Below are 27,678 nucleotides of genomic sequence, written 5' to 3' on the forward strand. Positions count from 1 at the left end.
AATAGACCCCCATATTATTGATTCATTGTTCAGGCACGGTACTCACTACCAGCCAGCACTTTAGAGGTCCCCTCGGTATATATAGTCAATCCAGTCCTGTACAACATTTATACCCTCATGTCCCTGTACTGTCTCGGTTCTTGACTGCCATCTTTCTGTGACCCACCGTATTGTGTGTTATGTATCTTGTTTATGTATTTGTCATATCTTATGCAATTTTTTGCTGGCATAAATAAAATTTTCATTTTTACATCATTGTCATAAATCAGTCGTTCCTCTTTTCCCTCCACTGTCTTTGGGGGGATACCATTGGTTTCATTAATTGTCTGAGGATTCAGACTTCATGTGTACACCATATGAGGGGTGCCACTTGGGCATCGAGTGAGGGATCCAGTACTATACACTCATAATCTATTGCATCTTCCCTCTCCCCTCGACCTGTTCCTTCTTGTTTGGATCAATTTACTGGAGGAGGCTGTGTACTACTGGAGGAGGCTGCGTGCTGCTGGCAAAATACTATATGTAATTTAATTTGTGAGTATGTATATGGGAGCTGTTATAAATGCATTAGGGGGAACTGTATATAAATAAATAAGGTATGTATATAAATTAAGTGTGTGTGTGTGTGTGTGTGTGTGTGTATATATTTGTGGGTCATGTAGATACTATAATTTATTCCGGTGACTATATAAAGGATGTTTTATGCGGGGAAAAGTGTGTTCAGCCATGTTGTGAGGATATTGGGGGTCATTTACTAAGGGCCCGATTCGCGTTTTCCCGACGTGTTACCCGAATATTTCCGATTTGCGCCAATTGTATCTGAATTGCCCCGGGATTTTGGCGCACGCGATCGGATTGTGGCGCATCGGCGCCGGCATGCGCACAACGGAAATCGGGGGGTGTGGCCAATCAAAAATCCGACGGATTCGGAAATACCGCCGCATTTAAAAAAAAAATTGTGTCGAGAAAATTTCATTCACCTTCATCCAGGATAGGCCGGTGTATTTCGAGGCATTCCAGCGGACTTCAGCGCAGCATCGCCACCTGGTGGACGGCGGAGGAACTACCATCATAAATCCCGGCCGGACCCGAATCCAGCGCAGAGAAAGCGCTGCTGGATCGCGAATGGGCCGGGTAAGTAAATCTGCCCCAATATATATTTAGGAACACAATCCATTATACTGTGACTGTGGGTTTTTTAGGGGTACCGTGTGGAGTTGGGCTACATGGCGCTGAAGACAGTTGACTGTGAAATCAGCAGAGATAATCCATGGGGAGAAATTGTAAAGAAGTCATCTACCTAATTGGTCAGTTCATCACCTGTAAGGTACTAGAAGTCACTAATGTCTGTATTATTGATTGACTACTAGTGTGTGAGGTAGCATTATCAAGGGGGGGCAGCATTTTAACTTTTCATCTCAGGCAGCAAGAAGTTCTGTGAATCATTGGCAGGACAGGAGGGGAACCGGTGGCTCATGTAAATATAAGGAGTCCAGGGTCACATAGTGCTGGACTTGCCCTGCAGCTAAGATTTTTTGGAAACTACTGAATATTGCTAAGAAAGTGACATACTTCTAAAATCCGGGGGTCATCCTCAGACAAGTGAGAGATTCGCTAACATTTGTAACCATCTCCATCCTTCTAGCTGCACAATAATCGAAATAAAACCACCATCGCTAATGCACTTTACAGAAACCACCTAGGAATGTGTTAAAACATAAAATATAACCCACAGGTGCAGATTACACCCGTAAAAGCGAGGCCAGGACTGCGTGGGAGTAAAACAAAAACATAGTAGCACAATTTTCAAGAGATAAGCGCTAACTAGGAAAAAGGTTCACTAGTACCAAGCCAAAAATAATATTCCAGGCTGCACAAGTTGTATAATAGGTAACCTATGAGCACATTCAGCAACATACCACAATGACGTCGAAGATTAGGGACTACATTCCAGTCATGGACACGGGGGATGGATACAATTAGATGGGCATTCTAGTGTTCCATATTACACAGTTTATATATGTGTAATCATGTGTTGTAGAAAGAAAATAATTCCAGGATAAAAAGAACACATTCCTTTCAGTATATATATGTGAATGTATATAAATATATAGGTCTATAGATGCATATAGATTTGTATTGTATAAAAATATGTATAAATTTTAAGCAGGAAGGGGGCGCCATTTAGACGTCTGCTATGGGGCCCTATTCTCCTAGTTGTACCCCTGCATCCGTGTCTCAGGCGTTTGAATGGAGTTAGTAAACATTCATGCGTATGTGTAGTGACATGTGAACACGTACGTATGATCAGCTTTAAACTAGCATTATGATGAAAGGATTGGCATTTAACCCCTTACCGAAATGTGATGTAGTATTACGTCACATGCCAGCTGTGGGTGTATGGAGAAGGCTCACGGGCTGAGCCCTCTACATACAAGGTGAGCATTTGCTGCTTATTGTAGCAAACACCCACCATTAACACCTGTAACCCTGGTCTTTGAACACAGAGTGGTAACCCTGTCCTGGCAACGGGTGGGCGCTACCACCTTGGATTTGTTGGCCCCTCCCAATTACATCATCGGGGCGGCGGTGATCAGTTGCCATGACATCCTCGGGTCTTCAGCAGGCTGTCTGGTTTCTGCAGATTCGTTACAATGAGCCAGTGGCTCATTATAATGAATATTGTGCAAAATTGCCATATAATGCAATGTAGTCGTATTGCAGTATATGGTAGGAATGATCAGACTATCTAGGGTTAATATACCCTAGAGGGTCTAAGAAATGGCAAAACAATAAAAATAAAAAAAGGTAACAAATGAAATGGAAAGAGTAAACCATTAGCCTCCTTATCTGTCTGAAGACCTAAAAATGATTTCAGATACACTGCACACTACATGAGAAAGAGCATAAACAAGGCACATAGTGGCTGCTTTACTTAATGAAGTATAATGTAAAGTTAATAATAATAATAATTCTTTATTTATATAGCGCACACAGATTACGCAGCGCTGCACAGAGCTTGCCACATCCGTCCCTGTCCCCATGTGGCTCACAATCTAATTAACCCACCAGCATGTTTTGGAGTGTGGGAGGAAACTGGAGGACCCAGAGAAAACCCACTGTGAAGCCCTTGCCATTATCATCTACTCTATTCATTTCTGAAATTAAAAAAGAAATATGCTTCAAAAGGTTTAGATTAAAGAAATGTTGTTAATCATAACCTATCAGCAAGTTGACTGACTGCTGCCAACTCATACTATGACTTATGATTAAGATAACAAAAGCCAATACCTACATTACATATTCATGTCTTCAGGGGCGTAACTAGGAGAGGCAGCAGAATTCCCTCTTAAAAATATACAAATTACACCCATATTTACACCCACACACATTTCTATACCTATATACATAAACATACAGGTATACACACACATTTATACACATATAGAGCATATACACAGCACATATACACATACATACAGTGCCATATACACACACACTTACAGTGGGGCTCAATTGCTAAGGTTCGCAGATAACACTTTCGTCAGACCTTTCGTCTTTTCTGATGTTTTGCACGGCTTGGACAGGTATGTAACGGGTCTGTGCTGGGATTGTGTCGCACGGGATCGGATTTTGGCACAGCGGCGCTGGCTTTCATGTGACACAAATTGGGGGCCGTGCTGTCGACGATCCAGACTGAGCGCGGGATTTAATTTTCAAATTGTGTCTCAAGACAATCAACTTACAAGTACCAGGAAGAAGAAGGTGAACTCCGTCGGACCTGAGCAGGGAAGCGACACATGCAGGATATCGGGCACATGATTTTAGTAAAACGCAGCACAGTGCATTATCGTCGGACAACTTTCAGTGAACTCCGTCACACGGTTAAGTAAATGTGCCCCAGTATGTTCACACCATAAACACATCATAGATACACACATATATACAGCAAATATATGTTATATAATGGTGCACAACCTTTAGGTGTCAGGTCAGATGCTGGGGCTCCCCCTCACACTCTGGGCCCGATAGCTGCTACCACTGTAGTTACGCCCCTGCATGTCTTTATGACCTGGTTTCGGCATTAGGGTCCTACAGAAGCAGCCAATACTTCTGCTCATATATAATATCTACCTGCATTATGTTCTCAAATGTGAAATGGAATGAGAATAGCAACCTGACAATGTTTTCCAGGTTGTAACATTACTATATAAATGTTATTTTGTGCTGTTCCTTTTTGTTTCTTAGAACGACTTTAGAAAATGACAGACAGATTCTGAACATCCAAAGAACAAGCAAATACTAAATAATTATTCTCCCCGTCAATTGCACACATCAAATATTTGCAGCAAGTCCATATGTAAAATGTCGTCTTCACCTCCAGGGGATCCTGTCATAAGACAGGCCCCGGCAAGGCAACGGAATCTGTGAGAAGATTCCACCTCCACCCAGGAATGCGAGGCCGTCTCTTTCATAGGGTTCCCACACTTAACCCTTGAAGGTCAGATCACAAACACACAACATCGTCTATAGAATTCCAAATTTTTCTTTTATTGTTTACAGAACACTGTGCTATATTTTACAAGGATGATACAAGGAGGAATAAGGCACATTGGAGCAAGTCAAGGACATAAGCACCTGAGATATAAAAAAAAACTACACAGTGTATTCTCATTTGCAAAAAAAATCCTAGGGAAAAGGGGGATTCTGGTGCACAACCTACCTACAGCTGCCCTTGCGCACATTTATCAACATTCATACTGGGAATTTATTTACTGCCCGCACCCATATCAGTTTTTTTTAATATAATGTCTACCTAAAACATAACCAGAAGATATGAGGGCACATGGCTTCTGGAAATGGCTCTCTTATAAAACAGGGAAATTTTACTAGTAAAAAAAAAAAGTGAGACCCCCGATGTCATGACTCCTTAAGTTAAGGCTGGGAGAGAACCCATGTGGCCATTGACACATCCCCTATATAGGTTTTCAATCAGCTTTACTAATTTCCACTTCTCTTCTACAACCTCTGGTCATTTCTCTACATATATTGCCAGATCCTTCCTTGAGGAGTCTGGAAACCTTGGTGATAGTCTTTGTAGGTGTCTAAACTATGGCCATCACCAAGTTTGTCCTAACATACATGTCAACCATGTCTCTATTTGCTGGGATGGTCCCAAAATTGTATTGTAAAAGAGGCAGGGTTTATACAAACCCCACCCATAATGGACATTCAAGGCCTGTTTTTGGGCACCCTCAGGGATGGTGAGATTTCATTATTTCATTAACATTGTTACCCCATTCTTTCTAAGCATTTCAACATCCCAATTTTGTCCAAAAAATGTTGGCAAGTATACTCTTTACATAAATACAACAAAAGTTTTGAAGGGGTTCGAGTTACTGGATTTTATTTTTGTATTGTATCGTAGGAAATTCTTTAAATTGGATCTGTAATCTCTTCTAACATGTCTGTTTGAGCATAGAAACCATTCTAGAGCATCTTGCATTGTAAAATTACTTAAATTAGCAATTGGCCGTTACCCTTCCCCTGGTCAATAGGGAATGTTCATCATGCACACAGTATTTAAAAAGACAGGTCTTACCGATACATTTTAGGAAAAGAGTCTCCAAAAGTTATTTTACAGGAAGTGATTCCGAAAGCAACAAGTCAGAAGTGATAACAGCGTTTAGTCACCCTGAGAAACAACTAATATTATTAAAAAAAAAAAACAGAAAGCGATAATGCTCCTGCTACTTTTTCAAGATCAAATTTTTCCATTCAACGGTAGCCAAAAGAATATATGCTCCATAGTATGTGTATGCATATTAAATATTCAGACCCAGACACACCCAAAAAGGTCAAGTTTCAGTTTGACATACTAGCCCATACATTCATTTTCATGGAATTTTTCAAAATTTTTATACAAAATAAAAGCAAACTATGCACTTATCTACTTATTTATACATGCACTGCCCCACAAACACTGCTTTCTTGTATTTAGAGTGCCAAATGTAAATGTGGTAGGGGGAAAACTCAGTAAATCAGTGCTTTTTAGTGATCTTTGAGAGGGAGGAGGAAGAAGGCACTAGCGTGGTTGGTGGAGAACACATCATGGGCCAAGGAAGTCTTCCTTCCGGTATCCCTTCTGTAAAAGAACAACACAATGTTGAGAGGTAAGGTTTGGCATTTGTTCAATGCAGTGGTTTATGGATTATTGCTGGGATATGACCAATTATGTAATGGGATTACTCACCGCCTTAAAGTCACGGTGCAGCTTGCTGTACTGCCACATATTTGTGAGAAGGCTAGAAGCAGCCCGAGAAGACTTGTCATTGTCTGGACTGTATAGAAGAGAAAAGTAAAGTCTTAGTAATCTGTCAGGGACAGTTCATTACATTTTCTCACATTTAATTGGCTGGACAACCCCTTAAAGTCATTGGCTAGAAAGGTTTGCATCAATGGCCCATCATCAATAAAAATGTGTGGACAATCCCTTAAATATAGCTTTCTTATGATCCAGGCATCAGCCATGAACCAATTTTTAAGACTTCTTATGGGCATTTTTGAGGTCATCGTTTAAGCTCATTGAGACATGGGGTATAAGATTAGCAATCTAAATGGAGCATAAAGGCTGTTCACAAAAACGTGGGTATAACTAATATTGCATCCCAAGAAGCAAAGACCCAAAAACGTAACCGTCACGTCAATCCCATATGAACCTCAGGCCGTTTTCCCTCTCTCTAGAGAACGATAGAAGAAGGGAGACTTGAGTGAATGTTCTAAAGATCTGTCCTTCTCTTAGGGTTTATAACAGAATAAACATAGACCAATTAGTTGGTGCCAGGAACTCAATAATAATTCTTTATTTTATATAGTGCACACAGATTACGCAGCGCTACACAGAGCTTGCCAACTCGGTCTCAAGTCAAGACATCAAAATTATACCTTTTTTTTGCATTTTGACTACGAAGGATTCGGAGAAAACCTTATCACTGCAACTTACCCATCTCGCTTCCTCTTTATGTACATCAGTTTGTTCAGCCCATTAAAGTAAACTATATCTCGGGCTGCCAGGGGTCCAGCTACAGTCAGGTTATTGAGCACAGCAATGATGTTCACTATGACCTCAGATGGTGGGCTCTTGTCTGTGCTCTCCCCAGGAAGCTTCTCAAGAAGGTGGCTCACAAGCTTGGTGGCTACGGAAAGACAATATGTTTTATAAACTAGTACATTTCCATGCATTATAAAAAAAAAAGTGGGAGAGTACACCATATATTGAGAACTTACACATCTCATCCTTGTTTTTGGCATGTCTAGACAGGTTGCGGATAAGGCCTGTGAGAGAACGTAGTTGGCTGTGATCTGCTGTCCTCAAGCGATCCAAAACTGGGTTTAGAATACGTTCCTGTTCCAGTGCCACTTGGCTCAGAACAGCGGCCCACTGAAATAAGACAAATAACAGCGTAAATATGGTCTCAGAGGAAAACAATTGGTACTGCATCTTGTCATGTGTATTCACCCCTTATCGATATCCACCCTTCCATAGATTCTTCTACAACCATTTTGGCATTTTCCCGCATCCACCAGTCCAGAGCAAACAGCGCTGTAAGTTTTAACACTAAATATGGCTATTAGCCTGGCACTGCCCACCTAACAGTATAGAACCTGTTTGCTTCAGTCCGATCCTGCCTTCTTTACAATAGAGAGCCCAGTTTGTCTACTGGGTACAGAAACTGATTGGTCTTTCTACAGGATAGGCGATAAGCTGACCAGTATGGCTTTTACTAATGGCTTTAGAGGAAAGTCAAGAATGTGTCCTGTCACTCCACTGAACAGTATGAGAGCACAGTTCTCAGCCATCTGCAGCATTTCCATTCATTGCAACAGAGTGCCGGAGATACCAAAGGGATTTGCTTGTCAATTCCAGACACTCCCATACAGTGGTGGATTAAGTGTCCCATGTGCCCTGGGCTGTTCAAACGACAAGACCCCCCCAGCGTCCAAACCAATCTCGTGCCCCAAGGCCTAATTTCCTCCGGCTGATGACACCACCGCAACTCGTACTGGCCCCCCTTTAATAAAATGTCCACAACAGAGCAACCTTTTTAATGAAATGGCCACAGCAGAGCCCCCCTTTGATGAAATGTGCACTGCAGAGCCCTCTCCCATAAATTAAATGTCCACAGAAGGGCCGGAACAGGAAAAGACCGAGCCATGGGGGGCAGGAAGGACGAGCCAGAGGTGAGTAGAGATTTTTTTTTCACCTAGCGATCTCTATATAGGGCCCAGGTAGGGAACCCGCCCAAGCCGCCTATATGAGGATCTGCCATTGCTCCCATAATATTAAATGGAGCGGCAAGACACTTACCATGATCGATGGGGGACTTAGCAGTTGGACCCTTATTGATCAGCTTGTTATCCCCTATCCTGGATAACTTGAAAGAGGATAACTGTATAGAGGATAACTTGAAAAGGTGATACAACCCCTTTACAGGGGTTGTCCAGCATCTCTAAATCATGGCTCTCGCATATAGTTGTGTGTAGTTCTCCTTCTTTAATGAAGCAGACACAACTTATAGAAGTGTTGAACTCTTTTTTTTCATTTTGAAGCATACATTTAGATATCCCTTTAACCTGAACAACAAAGCATATGAGCGACCTACCCTACGGTCTCCAGCAGTGATGTTCTGTAGAGCCCCCGCGGCCGCTTCAGTGGTATGTCTGTTTAGTTCACACTGTTGTAGTAGACGGTTGTACAGGTTGACTATCTGTGGGTGCCACAATATCTCCATTCCCTTTGGATCCCTTGAGATCTCTGCAAATGTTGCAAAGTCTGTGCCCTGCTGCTGTTTGTGGAGAAAAAAAATACAACTGAAGAGCATGTTACAATACTAATCAGTTAACATTAGATATTTAGGCAGGGATAAACCATTTCAACGTCTATCACAGAGGTCCCCCCTCATGAATTTCGTGCCATTTTACCTCTTTCAGTTTGCGGCTCTGAGGTGTGAAACAACCAATGGCGTCTCCGGCTATAGTCTTTCCTCGCTGAGTACCTTCTAGTCTTTGCAGGTAAGATGGTGGCATTTCATCATAAAGTCGGTAAGACAAGTTCCTCAGTACACATACTGCATTTTCCACACTCTACAAAATAGATTTTAAAAAATTGCTTTAGATTTTTTATAAAAAGAAAAAAGGGCAGAACCTGAATGTGTTTTCTTTGAAAATGCCTCTCTAGAAGTCGAGAGCCAAAGCATCCTAGTTCTTGGAGGTCTATGTGGCCCTTTTTAATCAAAGTGCAAATGAATGGTGCCTTGGTATCTAATCCAGACCCTAACAAATTATACTACAGTGACCGTTTCTCACCTTATCTTCAGATTTTCCGGCCTGTAATGCATGGTTTGTGTAGCCAACCAAAGATTCCAGTAGACCAGGGCAGTCCCGCATTTTCTGACGAGTCTCTTCACTTGCGGAGCTCAGGTTCCTACAAGAAAGTAACAGAGAACGTTCACAATCTAGTCAAGTTTTCACCGTATCTTTATCCAACCAGACATTATCCTTTCATCCATAACTAGTGGAAATAAAGTTTGGGCGCTGTTCTCATCTGGAATTACAGAACTACAATGCAGTATTGGTCAGTGGATACCATAGACACTAGATGGAATTACAATGGTCTTCATCAGGTTCCACTATGGAGTTTGCTGTGGAAGCTTAAAAGTGATGTGAAAATAGTCTTAGAAGAAATTTACAGATATTATACCTAAGGAAGCCAGTGGCATTGTAAAAGATCTCCGATTCTGATGCATTCTGTTGGATAAGAGCAGATCCTGGTGACCCAGACAGTGGATTCAGCACCCGGTCTGTTAAAGGGCCCAGAGTATCACGTGCCAATCTTGATTTTAAGTTGTCGCTTGATGACAAATTCCACAAAATTCCTAAAATTAGGGGAAAAAAAAGTAATTTAATGGTTGCAATATCTAGGCCATATACACATTCCTATATTCATGAACAATGTTCACTGTGAATATGTCAAGAAGCACATCCAATCAGGCTACTCATTATCTTCCTTGGAGATTGGAGGCACTATAAAATAGGTCAGAACTTTAGCTTTAAAAACCCTTTAAGCCGCAACCCCCATTGACATGTTATGTCCCCTCTATTGCTGCAGATACAAAATCATATATTTAATCATGACCACGCACAACCACATATTCTTTCATTTTGTAGGCTATAATCGATAAAGATAACTTTTTATAGCAAATGTATATATACGGAACAAAAAGGGCATTAAAGGGGTTAAAAGGATAGTGTCTAACTTGCTCATCGGTGGGGGTCTCAGTGATGAGACTCCCAAAGATCTTGAGAACGGAGGGTCTGATGGGGTCCGAGGTGCCTCCATTGGACTCCTCTTTGCTTCCTGAGATGAGCGGAGCAGTCTTCCGCGCATTACGGGGTTCCACCATTCATTTCTACGGAGCTGATTGCAGAGGGCCACAATCTCCGCCAGCTCCATAGAGCCGGACATGCAGGACCGGCTACTTCACTCATCTCATGTCGATAAGGCCTAATTTGTTTAGTGGGAAAACCAATTTAAGAAAAGTTAAAACATACCAGTTACATTCTTCCGCAGCTCATCATCTGGCTCTTTCAGTGCCCGTAGAAGCTCATTGACGCCGTTTTCTTCCACAAGTGCTATCTTATTATCAGCGTTGTCATAAATAAGATTGCGCATGGCTCCTGTGGCATGACGTTGCACCTCTTGGTTTGGGTTATTAAACAGCTTCACCAGCCTTGGTATTGCTTGCAAGCTTCGAGCCTGTGTGTGTGTAGTGAAAAAATTATGGAAGGCTCCGAGAAAAATCATGTTCAGTCAGTCAGTGCAGAAAACCCAAATTTACAATGCATTCAAAGCTCAGGCTCACCTGCTTTTTGGCTTCCGCATCGCTGTAGCACCGATGTTGTATGTAAGCTGCTCCAATGACCTGCAGGCTTGGGTCATCAGCTACCAGATCTTTCACAGCAGTAGGCATGCTCATGTCATCAAACCTATAGATCAATATAGATTGTATTACCAGTCTTTAGATCTTTGTTAGATGCAACCACATAATGGTTATAAATAAGCTGTCAATGGAATATAAAAAATTTATTGTGTAGAGGAAAATATTTGATACCAAGCATCAACAGTGGTTGTGCTGCAAAACTAGCCAACAGACTGTGGTGCTGTTGCTAGAGGAAACATTAAAAAGTCTCTTTAGATCCTATACCACCCCATTTATTAATTTGCTTTGGTGCCACCATGATCTGCGACTTACCCGCTTGTGAAAGAATGTTGACTCATCAAACTCTTGTTCCCGTCAAATACGTCAATGCCTCTCATTTCTTGTACTTGGTGAGCAGACTCAGCCAGGCTCCGCACTGAAGGAGCCCGAGAGGTGTGTTCAATCACATTAGATACATAGCTGGAGCCTACAACATTTTGCGACTGTTGCATTTGCTGTGGGACAACTTGCGTCAGAGTGCCATAAGAACCAGATGCAGCACGGGCACGGTTATTACTTTGAAATCGTTGTAAGGTGCGCATTGCAGGTGCTCGGATTGTGCGAGTCTGTGCCACCTCTGCTCGTTCAACCCATGAGGTGCCACCATCCTGGAGAAGGTTTCCAGAAAGAGACCTTTGAAGTGCTGGCCCTGCACTTGCAGAAGACATCTGGCGTGTATAGAAACCGGAAGAGCCATATTTCTCTTCACCATCTCCCACACGCAAGGACCTTAGAGACATTGTATCATATTCCCTTTTGCCTTGGTATGCACGTTCATGGTAGGAGGATGGCCGGTAGGTAGAGTATTGACGTTGTTGTTGTTGTTGCTGTTGTGGTGGTGGTACACTGATTCTTTGTGATGCTCCAAGATCCACAGCAGAGCGGGAAGAGTAGCCTGTACGCATCCCTCCCATTGTGCCATATCCAGAAGATCGAGAAGTCTGTAAAAAACAAGGAAGAGGAACTCATACAAGAAGGACATGTCCTTTAGAAGTCTTAGTTTGAAAAATTAAATCTAGGATTATGCAATACTCTCTTTATTCCAAGAACAACACCTCATTCTTGGAGAGTATGGCACTACCTGAAAAACCGGGCATTTTAGTATAAAGTGGTAACACAAGTTCTGACACGACTGGGGAAGATTGCAATAAAGATTTTTATAAAGAAGTATTTGCTCTGGATTATGAATATATTACAAGATACTTGTGATGTATTTACAATGTTCAATAATATTACCCCACCCTACCGGTTCCTCTTAACAAGTACTTACAGATATCCTTTGATCTGTACCGAGGACTTGGGAGCGGGAACTATAGGTATTTGGCACAGTACTGTACTGGGACCGAGTGGTGAAGCTCTCTGCAAAGACAGAAAAACATGTTTCAATCATCAAAAACCTAAAATGATTATAATAGTTATAGAAATATTAGAAACAAGAAACTGTTTTCTATATATAGATTTCTATTGGATCCGATCTGCCTGCAGAAGCTGTTGCATTGTACGGTGCCGCCCTAACAAAAATGCCAGATCAAAAAACACTACATACAACATTTTTGGACACAAATCTTCAAACCGTATGGTCATCAACTGTGTCTAGCTCCGGCATCAAACTGTAGGCCGGACACAATTGACTTTTATGAATGCACCCTTAGCGCTTTGTTTTGTCAAGGGATCAAGTGACCTAGTGTAAGATGCATCTTCCCATCATCCCTACCCTCGCTCTCAGGCCTTTAACCATTATAGGATACCAACATAAATACAGTGCTAGTAATAATATCACATAACTACTGTGAAGTCATGGTGCTGAACAGTCATTTACCCTAGATGTGTCACCTACAGTCGTAGAAGTGAAGTATTGCCAATTATGAATCATTTGTCTAGAACTTAAAGATGAATCCCTATAGCCATTGTCTGAAATACTATACATTTTGATAACATAAAGCCCCAGGATATGCAAGGTCTATTGTCTGGTTTATAGTCTCCTATAAAGACTACAGCATGCAGTAAATTTTTTGGTTGTAGCCTTAGCTATTTTGCATTCTTAATCTCTGACCCAAGGCATCAGTATATCCACCATGTATGCGTGTCATGACCAATTTTTGAAGGTTGATGCCTTTTCAGCTACCAGTCTGTGACCAAAAACAATACAACAAAGCGAAATCAACTTCAGGACATCTCTTTCATTGATGTAAAAACCTTGAAGGTCAATAAAATCTCTCTAGTTTAAGGCTAAAAAAAAGCAACATCAACAAGGAGAACAACGGAAGACCCAACAAATCAAGCAAAATATGTCAAATGTTAAATATTGCTCCTATGTAAAAGCAAATAACCCTGAACTGGTGAAATGACCAAAAAAACCTAAATGGAAAATTAGGTGTTCCAGTCATTAATGTACCATTTCCTACCAGAAATAAACCTAAGTTTAATTTTATTAAAAAATCATGAATACCTATTTGGGCAATGCTTTGTTCAAATACAGTTTACCTTCATACAAACGTGTGCAAACAAAAGACCAGTTGGGAGCCCTAGCAATTTGACTCCCAACTAGATGGTCTACAGGTATACGATGAAGAGTCTACCGCGCTAAACTGAGGGTTGCAGTGCCATCAAACAGATTATCACACAGATGCCTATAATAAGTTCTCCACTTGATACCCTATCCTAAGGATACTCATTAATAATTTAAATGAGGATCGCTCCAAAGAGCAGTAGATTTTGCAAGATTTGTATGTTTGCCGATCCCACTTCCACTTTGAAAGCATCAAAGTTGTAAAGATACAAGAAGGATCCTAAATATGTACTTAGGTGCAAAGGAATAGGTATTAGTGCTGGTAAAATATCTGGATACATCAATCAAAAAACTTCTTATGAAAATTTTTGGAACTAGCACAGAGCGTACATACAGCATTTCCTAATTACATGTTACATTGAGGAACATCTGGTCATGGAACGCAAGAGAACATACATAAGGTATACTGCAAGCCCCTGCACCAGATATATCTTGTGGGTTCCATGTACCTTAAGGGTACAATTAACATTACTTTTACTACCATAAAATTTTATCCCCAGTGACTTTGCACATGGACGATCAAACAACAACCTACAGAATGCAGGATATCTGCACCAAATCATTGTTGCACTCATGTATCACCTCTGAAACCCATTTCACTTCTAATAGCAGGAGCTATAGAAGAAGTCCAGAAATCACATACCAGGTAAACCCATCAGAACTTCATCAGAAGTAGGTCCTTGGCCAGTAACTATCAGCATCTCCAAAGGAAATCCTCCAAATTATTATATAATAAGCTCTTCACTGAAAGTAGAACTGGATATATGAAGTTGTGTTTTACTCTTATAAAGGCCACCATCATCATCTACTCCCTCCCTGGAAGTGACACAACATGCATGCAAATAACACATACATAACAGAAATATTAAGCAAAATAGTGCAGTCACCCATGGGTACAAAGACTGAGGCATCTCAACCTGAAACTGTCTACAGTCATGAGACAAGATGCACAGTGACCAATACAACTAACATCGCCTAGAAAACACCAGCATGTCATCCTATGATGTTTGGGACTAGTTACAGTCTGACTTTATTAGTCCATGGATCATGATTGTCATCTGATCTGTAGACTCAAACATTGATCCAATTCATCCAAAAACTCAATACTTTTATTCAGTTCATTAAAAAGCAAAACTAGATTTGCCAATTTTTGTGCCAGTCAAGGTGATCAGTTCTTCAACTGGAAAATTCTTCAGCTTTAACAAAAACATTTTATGTAGTCCACAAAAATAGAGAAAAATTTTTTTTTCCACTATGACCGGAGCTCCAAAGATTCTTCTTCTCCCTCTTATTTTATCTTAAAACTTCGATGAACAGCACCAATCTTCAGTTTCTCCTGCTGGAAGTATGTCACCATTCAGACTAGCACCATCGCACTCTCATTCTCTTTTAATTGTATTGTAACTGGAAGAAAATATGCAGGCAGATGGTGTGGTACGTTCCAATAAGGTTAAAATTTATTCCAATTCATCATACTCACAAAAATCCATTAAAAATGCGCATATCACAAATTCACATAACGGGACGCTAGCTTTTTTTTCTCTCTATTTTTTTCCTCTATTTTTGTGGACTTTTTCAAAGACTGTGTGGACCGGTCTTATACCGTGAGTAAGCTCCTTAAGGGGCAAACTGTGCACCACGAATAACTGTGATTTTATGTAGTCGGTTATAGATTGAAATCTACAATATTGAATTGGATTGTTCATTTGGTTGGGGAACAGTGGGATCTATACCCATCCATGAGGCTTCGCATCAATGGTTAAAGGACTGCAAATCTACAAGTAGTCTGAGGACTTGCTCACACTTGGGATGACTTATAATCTTGGTTAGGTCCAAAGTAGGACCTGACAAGGTGGTGCATTACACATAACTCTTTAGGATTAAAGTAATTTTGCACTGTACCAACTATACAAGCAATCAGAAATGTTTACATACAACAGTATAGATACTATTTCCGAAGGTCAATCTTCAGGAGTCTCTAGTCTTGAACGACTGGATGGTCGCTGGTCCATCCAAAAGCAGGGTGGAATGCCTCACACTCCAAAAAGCACAATCTACAGAATGACCAAAGAAGCTGATGGCCAGCCAATGAATGAAAATGGAACTAAAATTGTAGGAATTGAACCATTAAAAAGGAGGCCAACTATTGTGAGATGATGAGTTATTTAAAACAAATCTTCCACTTTGTACAACAAAATTAAGTGACCGTTTTGAGTTATTGATTACCGTATTTTACCATATTAGTTTTCATATTTTTTTTTTACACCTCAGAAAGTGCAAATCTTTTATGTGATTGAGGTCAGCCAGTCATTTTTGCACATTATTACTGAAAGTGCATCTTCCACAATTTTCCCATTATAACAATTTGGTAAAATACCAAAGATTATCAGGTTTGTGTTGCTGCAGGGCCAACTCTCTTTCTTTGAAGCTCTAAGCAGATGGACACGGTCTAGTAATAAAACTCTGTCATATAGCAACCTCTGTACCTGTTATTACGTGTCCTGCCTCTAAGCAGGTGCTTAGTGCTATGATAAGTCAATGTATCACGCACAATAAATGAATGAATGAATGGGATTGAGCTGCAATACCAGACACCAGAGGAGACAAGAGAGGGGTGGCATGTGGTTTCTAAAAAGAAAAACCAAAAGCTCACCCTTTAATTTTTGATTACTAGAAGAAAAGGTGTGAAGATTTTAATAATTTACCAAGCACCTTGCCAGGAGCTCCTTCTGATGTGTCTCTGAAAACACCCGTGTCTGGTTCAGTATATCATGTGTTTATTTGATGAAGGAAATGGGAATAATTCCTCTCTCCTTGGACATGTTAAAATCCATAATTTCCAATCACACTTGGCTGGCAAAAAATGGTAAGGTTTAGTTAAATTTGATCCTGTTTACCATAACCATAAGAACTGAGGCTTGTGATGATCCCCTATGAAAATGGTAGGTAATCTGACACTTGCCATACCACTTTATATAGGTATATCCAAAAACAAAAGAAATCCTATGATTCTGCAGTGTCTTCGATGGTCAGCTTAACCAGTATATCACACACAAAGACTCTATTTAGGAAAAAGGAGTGGTCCTATCAGTTTCTATATCAACCAAAAAGCCTTTAGCACTTGCTCGAGGCTCCTTGGTTACCAGCTTGGCCAGTGATTTCTGTGAATACCCTGCATGGCTGGAAGAGTTATAGTCCATTGAGTGGGAATGGGGGTTAATTGCCCTTGTGCTCATGAGTAAGAATTCTTTTGCCAAATTCACTGAAATACGAAATAATGCAGGCGGCAGGGTGTAGCAGGGAACCATTCGGGGATAAAAGGAGAATGTGTTTCAGTCTATGTTGTATCTTTATTTTGGGTGAATGGTCATCAGTATCAAATCAGTGGATGTCCAAAATACAGACCTCAGGTCTCCAGCGTGGCCACTATACAATATGGATGGAGCCTTCAAATTCTGTCTCCAAAAGGAGCTCAGGAAGCCAACAAATCTGAAATTGATAGATCATCAGTATATAACACAGTCGCAAGCCTTTAACTCCAGCACATGTAACAAAGTACATGAGCGTCCATTGTTGCAAAGGGAAAAACCACCAGAGCGGTGGCTTTTCGTCAGTTTTGAACAGAAGGGGATTTGGCTTCGAGCATTTACGATCTGGCAAGACAGAGGCATTTTTAATTTACCAATGATCCCTATATATTCATACGGGGTTGAGAAAGGACAGGTTATGTGTACACACACAGAGATTTGAGCTTAGATTTATTTACTGTAGTCATGGATACTCCTCAATACATTGCCCAATTTCTGAAGAATCCCTTTAAGCCCCGTATGTCCTTCCATATCGACTAGATTACGAATTTGTATGATTCTTTACTGCTGAATCAGCTAAAAATATTTCTTTAAAACCTCAAGGACTACGAATGTACTAGTCATGCTGACCAAACCAGTTAGACTGCCTTAGCCACAAATACAAGTGACTAACCGAGTGTAAAATAAGGACATTACTAGAATTCTTGTCTGGGCATAAAACTTGAGGCAATAGAAGTGTTTTTTTGGTAGGATTTTTTCACATTAGACCACTGTGGCGCAACTCAAAGACATGCCCTGATGTCCACAGTGAGGTTTCCCCTTATCACTTTCCTTCCTTGTCAAGTGGCCACAGTGCTGTAACAAGAAACGGCAGGGCTCCATAGCAGAATTCTGAATATACATAAAGTATATACACCTTATATACAGACATACAGTATATTCACACTAAATACCCCAGATGCCAGGCCCCCCAAGACTGTGGGCCCTATAGCAACGGCTATGGCTGCTACCCTGTAGTTATGCCCCTGAGTGGCAACTATATCCAGGCAGTGGACCAATGAAGAGATAAGTGCATATGTAGAGTATCACTTTAAATTGTTTGACAACGTCCTTTCCTAGACTCATGAAAGCCCAATGTGAAAATTTGAAGAGTGGGGTTTTCTGTAGCCTCATAACAAGAAACAGAGGATACTCAAAAGTCTTGCAAAAATGGACAAGAACTTCATTGGAGCTGTAATGGCATCAAGTTTTCACTAAGAGTGCCCAATCAAGGACATACTACAACATACTATAATGCTGTGGTGCTGAATGGGTGTATGTATTTAATCACCCCCCTTAACTTGGAAAATAAACCGTAAAAACATGTTAGGTATCGCCATGTCCCAAAATACCTGTTCTATCAAAATATAAAAAAAGAAAGATCATTCCCGGCCATGAACACGTTAACAGAATATTGGTCTCAGAATTTGGCAAAATGGCAATAAAACCTATATAAATTTGGCATGTATCCCTTTGAGTGTAATGCCCCAAAGAATAAAGGCAAAGTTTTATTTGGATCACACAAAGAAAGCACCGGAAATGTGTTCTTTTTTTTGTTAACTTTACTGCACTATCCAGTACATTGCATGGAATATCAGATGGTGCCGCTAAAAAGTACAATTTGTCCACAGATAAAAAGCCCTCACACATCTCTGTAAAAAGAAAGTCCTGAAAGGGTTAGAAAGCTAAAATATTTTTGGAGAATATTTGATTGCACTTCAATGCCCACTGAAATATATGGGAGCTACTAAAATTAACATACTTGTAGCACTGCGGCACAGCAGCAATACACAGAGACACCCTGCTCCGGGAAAGATGTGTTACCTTAATGCTGATTAATCACAATGCATCATACGTTACTCACGGAATTATGCTGATCATTGACATATTTCCGATGGGTGCGACCCATGTGCCACATTACGAATCATGCCATTGACGTTTTGGCAACAATACATGCTGTAACAGGTTGCGTTGTTCTTTGTAAATATCAGGTCGGACAAGATCATTTGTATTACTAATGATGGTTAAATAACACAGAATCTCCAACTGGCAAGCAAATAGGTAAAAATGTTGAGGTCTGGAGTAGTTAGGACTATGTATGAAACACTGAACAAGCAGGATGGACTGGGATCTCTGGAACTGGGAGGACAAACCGGCTGCACCTAGATAGGTATAAGCTGGTTACACACAAGATTACTGCCATTTAGGTCTCATATGCTCACAAATGTTGATTTTGGCCATGTGCTAGCATTCATTTCAAAGGCTAGCACACGTCCCCATGTATTTCTATGGGCTTATACACACACAGGTGTGGTTTCCAAGAGCAGCACAACTCAGAGCAGGTCCTATTCCTGCCAAAATTTGCAGCCAATCTTTTCTTTTTAAAGAATTTGACATCCTGAGATGTTCTCATGTTCAACATGTACTTGAAATCTGCCATTGAGTGTGTCAAAAGACTGCATGCTATACACATGGTGGTCAGTAGTAACCATAAAAATGGTTTGAAAAATATTATCTAATATAGCCACATATATAGACTATGGGTTAATGAAAGTGCTGGTGAATAGACCAGTGCTGAATTAGACTCCACAGTTAATACAATAGTAGATACAGTGGGTGAGATTTATCAGAAGTTTCTGAGGTAAAACTGTTCTAGTTGCCCATGAAATCAGAGCTCAGCTCTCATTTTATAAACAGCTGTGCGAAAGTGAAAGCTGAGCTCTGATTGGTTGCCATAGGCAACTTGAGCAGTACTGCTCTCAGTCATTTCTGATAAATCTCCCCCTGTGTACAGTCTCTATAGAAATCACCATCATTGCATCCACTAGCGACTAATAGGGGATGTCACAACTTATCTTCTCTCATCTACATAGACCATGCCTTAAAAAAAAAAAATTCTCCACAGACTATCACTGTGTATGGCCATGATGCTGCCACCAAGCAAAACACTAAATGCTGTTAACAGAGCTCAGGCAACATGGCAGCCTCCATAGTTATATTCAGAAAACACAAAACATTAAACAATATATTGTGACCTCTAGTTATCTGATATGATCCCCTTTAAATTCTGGAAAGTAAAATATGTTCTTACCATGACTAAAGTAATGCTTGGGGTTTTTATGACCCTACAGAAATTGTATATGTTATTTCAGGGCTCAGTAATAAAACACGGTAAGAGCGTAGCAGTGATATACGTTCTTCAAGTGGCTGCATTACACAACGAAACATGATCTGCGTCTATGAAGTCTGCTGAACAATACAGCGATACTGAGCTATGCAAAAGATTACAGGGGAGGATAGACTTGGGGAGACTCATTTTACATATACAAATACAAGACGGAGCAACAGAGGAAACTTTGCGGAAGGAGAAATGTGCAAAGGAAACTGAACATGTTAAAATGCAATGGTTCATCATACTGAATCTGATACCTCCAACTTGTGCCAATCCTGTTAAGGCTAATTGCACAGGAAAATTGCAAAAGTCTGGCATGATAAATAAACGTTTACGTCCGTTTTTTTCATGACCATTCTGCTTCATTGTGGCATCCGTTTTTTTGAAGTCATGAACTGAAGTTTGAGGGATCCATGAAAAACTGTTTTGAATAGGACATATTCTACTTTTTAAAGGAAATCTACCACCAGGATGAAGGATTGTAAACCAAGCACACTGGTGACATAGTCTGTTAAAGTGTTTGGCCACCTTACCTCATGTATGGGGGCAGGATATTAGATAATTTATGAATATACATCTAGTAAAAGTTCTACTCCGCTTTCTTGATATGTAAAGTGAAGTCTCCCGTCTTTTACCTCCTCATCAGCCAGAAATTCCTGTCCATAAAATGGCTGCAGATGGAGGGTCATGTGATCTCTAACTGACCATGAGCAATCACTCTGACAGGACCTTATGATAGTAATTATGAACATAAGATCATGGTCATAGCAGGGTGATTGTTCGTGGGGAGACAGAGATCAAATACCCCACCTTTGCAGCCATTTTTTGGACAGGAATGTCTGGCTGATGAGGGAAAAGACAGGAGGCTTCACTTTACAAGAAAGCGGAGCAGAACTTTTGCTAGATGTACAGGCAGTTCCCTGGTTACATAGGAGATAGGTTCTGTAGGTTTGTTCTTAAGTTGAGTTTGTATGTAAATCGGAACTGTATATTTTATAATTGAAATCCCAGCCAGAATTTTTTTGGTCTCTGTGACAATTGGATTTTAAAAATGTTGGGTTGTCATAAGAATCAGGATTGACAATAAAGCTTCATTACAGACACCTTTAATAACTCCTACAGCTGATTATTGTAGCCTAAGGCTAAAGTACAGTAAATTACCAACATTCAGAGGTCCGTTTGTAACAAGGGGTCGTTTGTAAGTCGGGTGTTCTTAAGTGTACTGATAAATTACCTAATATACTGCCCACACATTACAACACACGAGGCAAATTGCCCATCTCCTTTAATATAACAACCATGGGCAACTCTATATAGTCCCTCCTCTACCAAATGCAATACCTTTTAATAGATAAAGCAATTTGAGTCCTGATGAATTCATGCACTTAAGAAGGTCCTGTCGCAATAAATGACCTACTAACATTGACAGAAAATAATACTAATTATTTCACCATATACCAGAAAAATCGATGCCATTTATTAACCCTCTTCTGATAAGACTGAATGTATGTGCAGATAAGAGTGAGTGCAGCAGTTCTGACTCTTCCCTGGATTTGGTGCCCTTTGCCACTGCCCAGTTGATGACCCTGCTCGCACACACAGACTTTTATACATTTTCTCACAGCACATACATTCTATAGACTCGGCATGATTTATACGCACACATTCAGAGACATATCCATAGTGACTTCTCTACACACCCAAACACACCCACACAGCTGGCCCGCAGACTTTGCCTCTATTCATGGGGGAGTTTCCCAGAGAACAAACTCAGAGCCCTGATAACTAGTGAATGATTTGTAAAGGCGGGATGGAGGGAGAGAGGGAGGGAAGGATGGAGACAGGAGCCTCTCTGTAAGGAGGTGTTCACTCACTACTACTGAAAAAGATCCTCTGGCCAACATCTACAATCTCTGACTCCCCCAGTAAACAATGGAGTAGGGGGAAGATGAGCAGCTGCCAGACATTGCCACTACTTGTAGTATCCCAGACATGTATCCTCTATGCCAGACGATGGGATCTGGCAGGAAAATTGTGGGAACCTGCCAAGAAATATGTAATGTCTATGGACAGTTTGAGATTTTATTGCCCTTAAATACAGTTTATAAGGTACATTCTATATACGTATTCCCAACCATTCCATAATTGTTTTTGGACTCTACTGCAAATTGTGTTGCAAAGTAGGAAAGACCAGTGCATTTTGCATACAAATGGGTCGGAGAACGGAGGTCGGAGAACGACTTGTCAGTGCAACTGTGGGTACGCAGCAGCGCTCCCTTATGTCTGCGAAATAATGTGCAACTGGGGACACTACTGTATATAATCTAGATTCTCCATAAAATTCTTCAGCAATCTCTCAAAATTACGAGTGATAGGTACCCCAGCCTTCTAAAATTCCTCTGGAATTCCTCTAACCCATACCAGGATGCTTGGGCAATAAACCAATCTTTCCCTAAAACCAGAGATCCTATTGTAAAATTAGTGGCGTGTGGAGGAGATTCTCCATTATCAAGGTCAGCAAGAGGTAATGGCCTAAATCTCCCAGGTCACATCTAGAAAAACCGATCTTGCAATACACATCAAACACATAATGTGGCATAATTCATATTTCAGCCATTTACCTTTCCCTAATAATTCCATTCACTCTCTGCTGTTACGGTTTCAAAAGGTAAAGAAATTGACCCTCAGCAACAGCCAACAATTGAATACGGTAACACCCAAAATATTAGTCCTGATATCCTCATCACTGGTATGTATGCATGCAGGACATCATGAGAGAAAAGATGGACATAAAGAACGCGTTCATAGGATGCCCACATGGCAAGATCATAATATAAAGAAAGATATATTATGATATAAAGATCATAATATAAAGATTCTGTGACACACAAGTATCTTGAAAACATACTATGTCATTAAAGGCAATTATCATATTCCAAGCCTCCTGTGTCATTAGAATCATACTTACTTGGCAGATAGGAATTGTTCATTCTTTGGCACCAGACTTATCCCTTTTATTTTGTCAAACTGTTATTTGTGCATTGTATGTATTTGTTTAATTGTCCCCATTTTCTTTTGTAAGCACTGTCCTTTTTAATATTAAATTGTCAATTTAACAAGTCTTCTTGTGTTCTAACAATCCCACAACTCTGAAATTTACCAAAATTTATTGATTTATTATCAATGGTAATTTTGTATTTGGGCACAATCCATGGTCAGCTCCAGGTATCTGTAGGCCCCTGGGCAGCAGATGCTCAATAGGCCCCTTTGCAGTGAATCATGTAGCGGTATTAAAAATTCAAAAACTAAAACAGTTTTCTGTTCTAACATATTCCTCGGTTTGTCATACCGAACAGCCCTGTCATGGTTAATAAATATATATATATATATATATATATATATATATATATATATATATATATATATTAGTCCACCTCACCCCCTTAAATTCCTTATGTACAGCCTTAAGTGGACCTCCCCAATAGCTCTGGGCCTCAGCACTTGACCCAGTCCTGCCCAGTGCTGGTGCCAGCCCTGCCATAATCTATGCAAGGTGTCCCATCAGCCTTATATACAATGAGTGGTGATACCTAAAGTCACTCCGGTTCTGGAGGGCAGACAGATGTCAGACAGTGGCTCAGCGTGACCCGCATCCTTCCTGAACCCAAGTCTGTGATCCTGACAGAGAACCATAAAAAAGAAGCTCTATGTCAGTGATAGCGGACCTTTTACACACAGAGTGCCCAAACTACAACCAAAACCTACTTTTATGTTTCAAAGTACCAAGATGACAATTTAAGCAATAACCTATTGATCCCAACTTAATCCCAACTTGATCTTAATCGTATTGGTGTTCTAAGGACACCAATACAATAGAAAGAAAATTTGGATTGTAGCTTCCTTCCAGTGTCCCCTGAAGAGGAAGAATCATGGGACCCAGAGCAGGAGCTCCAACCATAATCCATCTCTGTCCATACCTTCTCGCTTCTTGTGTAGTCCTGGCAGCCAAGGAGGTGTCGCTTTAAAATAGCTTTGGACCACAGGAGGAAACCTTGAGTCATGTCTACCAAATTTTGTGCTGGGGTGAAGGCCTGGCTGCCCACAGAAAGGGCTCTGAGTGCCACCTCTGGTACCCGTGCCATAGGTTCGCCACCACTGCTCTATGTCAAGGTCCACATTGTCATCAAATTGACAAAGGAAAACAAGTGGTTCCTATAATGCTATTATCCACCCTTGGTGCAGTGGTGGGGTTACCTGCACACCATGACCAATATCGACTGTGAAAAATGGATGTTAATGTCCATTTTTCACAGTGGACTTGCATCAGTCTAACATCCATTTTTGCCTCAAACTATAGTCTACAGTCAAACGTTCGGATTAGTAACATATTGTTAAAATAACGGCATTTGGTGCTGATCCATTAAAAATTATCGCGTTGAGTGCAGTCATGTGCCATTCATTCAAAAGCAGATGGCACTCGGCCACTTAGGCCTGGATGCCTGAGGTGGGCTTTGAAATAACAAGATACAAGCTCTATAAATAGCAAAAGGTAAATAGGGGGTACATTTATTTTTGTATCGGGTTCCAGCCGTTCTAGGTTTTTTATATTACTAGAACCAATATTAGATTTTGCTCAGAGGGCCTAAAGGAAAAAGGTAAAAGTATATGTTTTTAAGCGATTTCTTATAGCACTGTATACACTAGGCTAGACCGAAATACAATTGAATAAGGACTGCTTTGGTTTCCTAGCGCTCTCCCCTGTGATACCAGGGTATTATCTGGGGATAGCAGATAACAAAGGAGAACTACTTATGTTACCAGAGCCTTAAAGAGAGAGAAAGAAGTGACAGCCATTCCCCAGCCGCACCCTCACAGGATGGTGCAGACCGGTGAGCAGGGGCGTAACTAGGAGAGTCTGGGCCCCATAGCAGATTTCTGCATGGGGCCCCCCTTCCCCTTAAAATATATATATATGGCAGGCACACGTCGGGCGCGCTGGAGAGGAGGAGAGGTGAGCGCGCCTCTCCATAGAGAATAGAGCCGCATGGTCGTTCTTACGGCCAGAGATAGAGCACGCTCTATCTCTTTTGCTCAAAACAGTGAGTACTCGTTGTGCTCACCGTGCCGAGCCCTGGTGTATAGAAGCTTATGGGGGAAGTATATCCGGCAGCAAATCTGCGGCCAGATATACGTCCCCCATATGTTCTTGGGAAGGTACCCCTATACAGACATGTTTATACAATTACACACATTTATACACTGATATATACACACCTTTATATACACACATAAAGTTCTACTCTCGTATACTCACACCCTTATACATACAAGCATTCACTTATACACACACATTTATGCACTCCTATACATTTATACACTAATACACAGAGTATATACAAACTCATACAGTATACACATTATATACATATAATACATTTACAATACACACACATATATATATATATACATATATACATACATACACAAATACAGTATACACTGACCATATATACACATACATGCAGGATAAAAACACCATATACACACATGCTGCATATACATACAGAATATACACATACATTCAGTATATACAGCATACATAAACACACATCATATATATATATATATGCTAATATAAATACATGCATGTAAAAATACAGTATTTGCTTCAATGCATTTATACACAGTATATACATGTATACATAGTAGATGCATATACACATATACATAGGATTTACACACATATATATATATATATATATATATATATATACGGAATATGCATAAACAGTATATATATATATTTTTTTTTATGTATACACAGTATATATACAATATATACACATATACACAGTATATACACACATATTCACAGTATATATACAATATATACACATATACACAGTATATACACACATATATACACTATATATACAATATATACACATATACACAGTATATACACACATATATACACTATATATACAATATATACACATATACACAGTATATATACAATATATACACACATATACACAGTATATATACAATATATACACACATATACACAGTATATATACAATATATACACACATATACACAGTATATACACACATATACACAGTATATATACACATATACACAGTATATATACAATATATACACACATATACACAGTATATATACAATATATACACAGTATATATACACAATATATACACACATATACACAGTATATATACACATATACACAGTATATATACACATATACACAGTATATATACAATATATACACACATATACACAGTATATATACAATATATACACACATATACACAGTATATACACACATACACAGTATATATACACATATACACAGTATATATACAATATATACACATATACACAGTATATATACAATATATACACATATACACAGTATATATACAATATATACACATATACACAGTATATATACAATATATACACATATTCACAGTATATATACAATATATACACATATTCACAGTATATACGCAATATATACACATATACACAGTATATACACATATACACAGTATATATACAATATATACACATATACACAGTATATACACACATATACACAGTATATATACAAGATATACACATATACACAGTATATACACACATATACACAGTATATACACAGTATATATACAGTATATACACAGTATATATACAGTATATATATACAATATACACAGTATATATACAGTATATATATACAATATATACACATATACACAGTATATACACAGTATATATATACACAATATATACACACATACACACTATATATACAATATATACACAAATACACAGTATATACACACCTATACACAGTATATATATAATATATACACATATACACGTATATACACAGTATATATACAATATATACATATATACACATATACACAGTATATACACATATACACTGTATATACACTGTATATACACATACACTGTATATACATATGTACACAGTATATGCATATAAATACATATATACATACAGATAAATACATCTGTATAACTTACCTTTTAGGAAGTTTAGGAGCTGTATGGGTGTTCAGGCAGGTGTTCAGGTGGGTGTCCAGATGCATTCACACGGCGGGGGGAGGGGGGTTGGGGCGCGAGCGGGGGGGGGGGGGGGCGAGCGGGGGAAGGGGGGGCGCGAGCGGGGGGGGCGAGCGGGGGAAGGGGGGGGGCAGAGAATCAACTGTGCCGCCCTGCAGGCTGATGAGCGGGCAGGTCAGGGAGATGAGGGGGGCGGGTCAGAAGGGTTGGCTGGGGACTGGGTCAAGGATATGAGCAGGCAGGGATCCCGGAAAGAGGTGGGCGGCCGGGCTCAGGAGACGTGTAGATGCACAGAGAGGGAGGGGCCCGGGGGCACGATCCGGCACTGCAGCCCCGGACCACTTACCCCAGGCCGTGGCATAGCACTGCAGGGAGCGTGCATCCCCGGGCCCCTGAACCTCACGGGCCCCGTAGCAACCGCTACGGCTG

At 40.1% G+C, this 27,678-nt stretch overlaps 1 protein-coding gene across 2 annotated transcripts in view; it reads right to left on the minus strand.

Moving 5' to 3' along the window:
* Positions 1-4,530: 4,530 nt before the first annotated feature.
* Positions 4,531-27,678, minus strand: part of PKP3 (plakophilin 3) — a 46,984-nt gene continuing 23,836 nt past the window's right edge. For both annotated transcript variants that reach the window (XM_072118123.1, XM_072118122.1), the window contains 12 exons: positions 12,310-12,398; positions 11,313-11,980; positions 10,923-11,046; positions 10,612-10,816; positions 9,761-9,935; positions 9,367-9,484; positions 8,983-9,144; positions 8,664-8,846; positions 7,288-7,441; positions 7,004-7,196; positions 6,254-6,341; positions 4,531-6,145 (listed from right to left, as the gene is read on the minus strand). In XM_072118123.1, the coding sequence (XP_071974224.1) occupies positions 6,110-6,145; positions 6,254-6,341; positions 7,004-7,196; positions 7,288-7,441; positions 8,664-8,846; positions 8,983-9,144; positions 9,367-9,484; positions 9,761-9,935; positions 10,612-10,816; positions 10,923-11,046; positions 11,313-11,980; positions 12,310-12,398 (2,195 nt within the window). In that variant the 3' untranslated portion in view covers positions 4,531-6,109. The remainder of the gene's footprint in view (positions 6,146-6,253; positions 6,342-7,003; positions 7,197-7,287; positions 7,442-8,663; positions 8,847-8,982; positions 9,145-9,366; positions 9,485-9,760; positions 9,936-10,611; positions 10,817-10,922; positions 11,047-11,312; positions 11,981-12,309; positions 12,399-27,678) is intronic.

Source organism: Engystomops pustulosus, chromosome 7, assembly GCF_040894005.1.
Source record: "Engystomops pustulosus chromosome 7, aEngPut4.maternal, whole genome shotgun sequence".
NCBI lineage: Eukaryota > Metazoa > Chordata > Amphibia > Anura > Leptodactylidae > Engystomops > Engystomops pustulosus.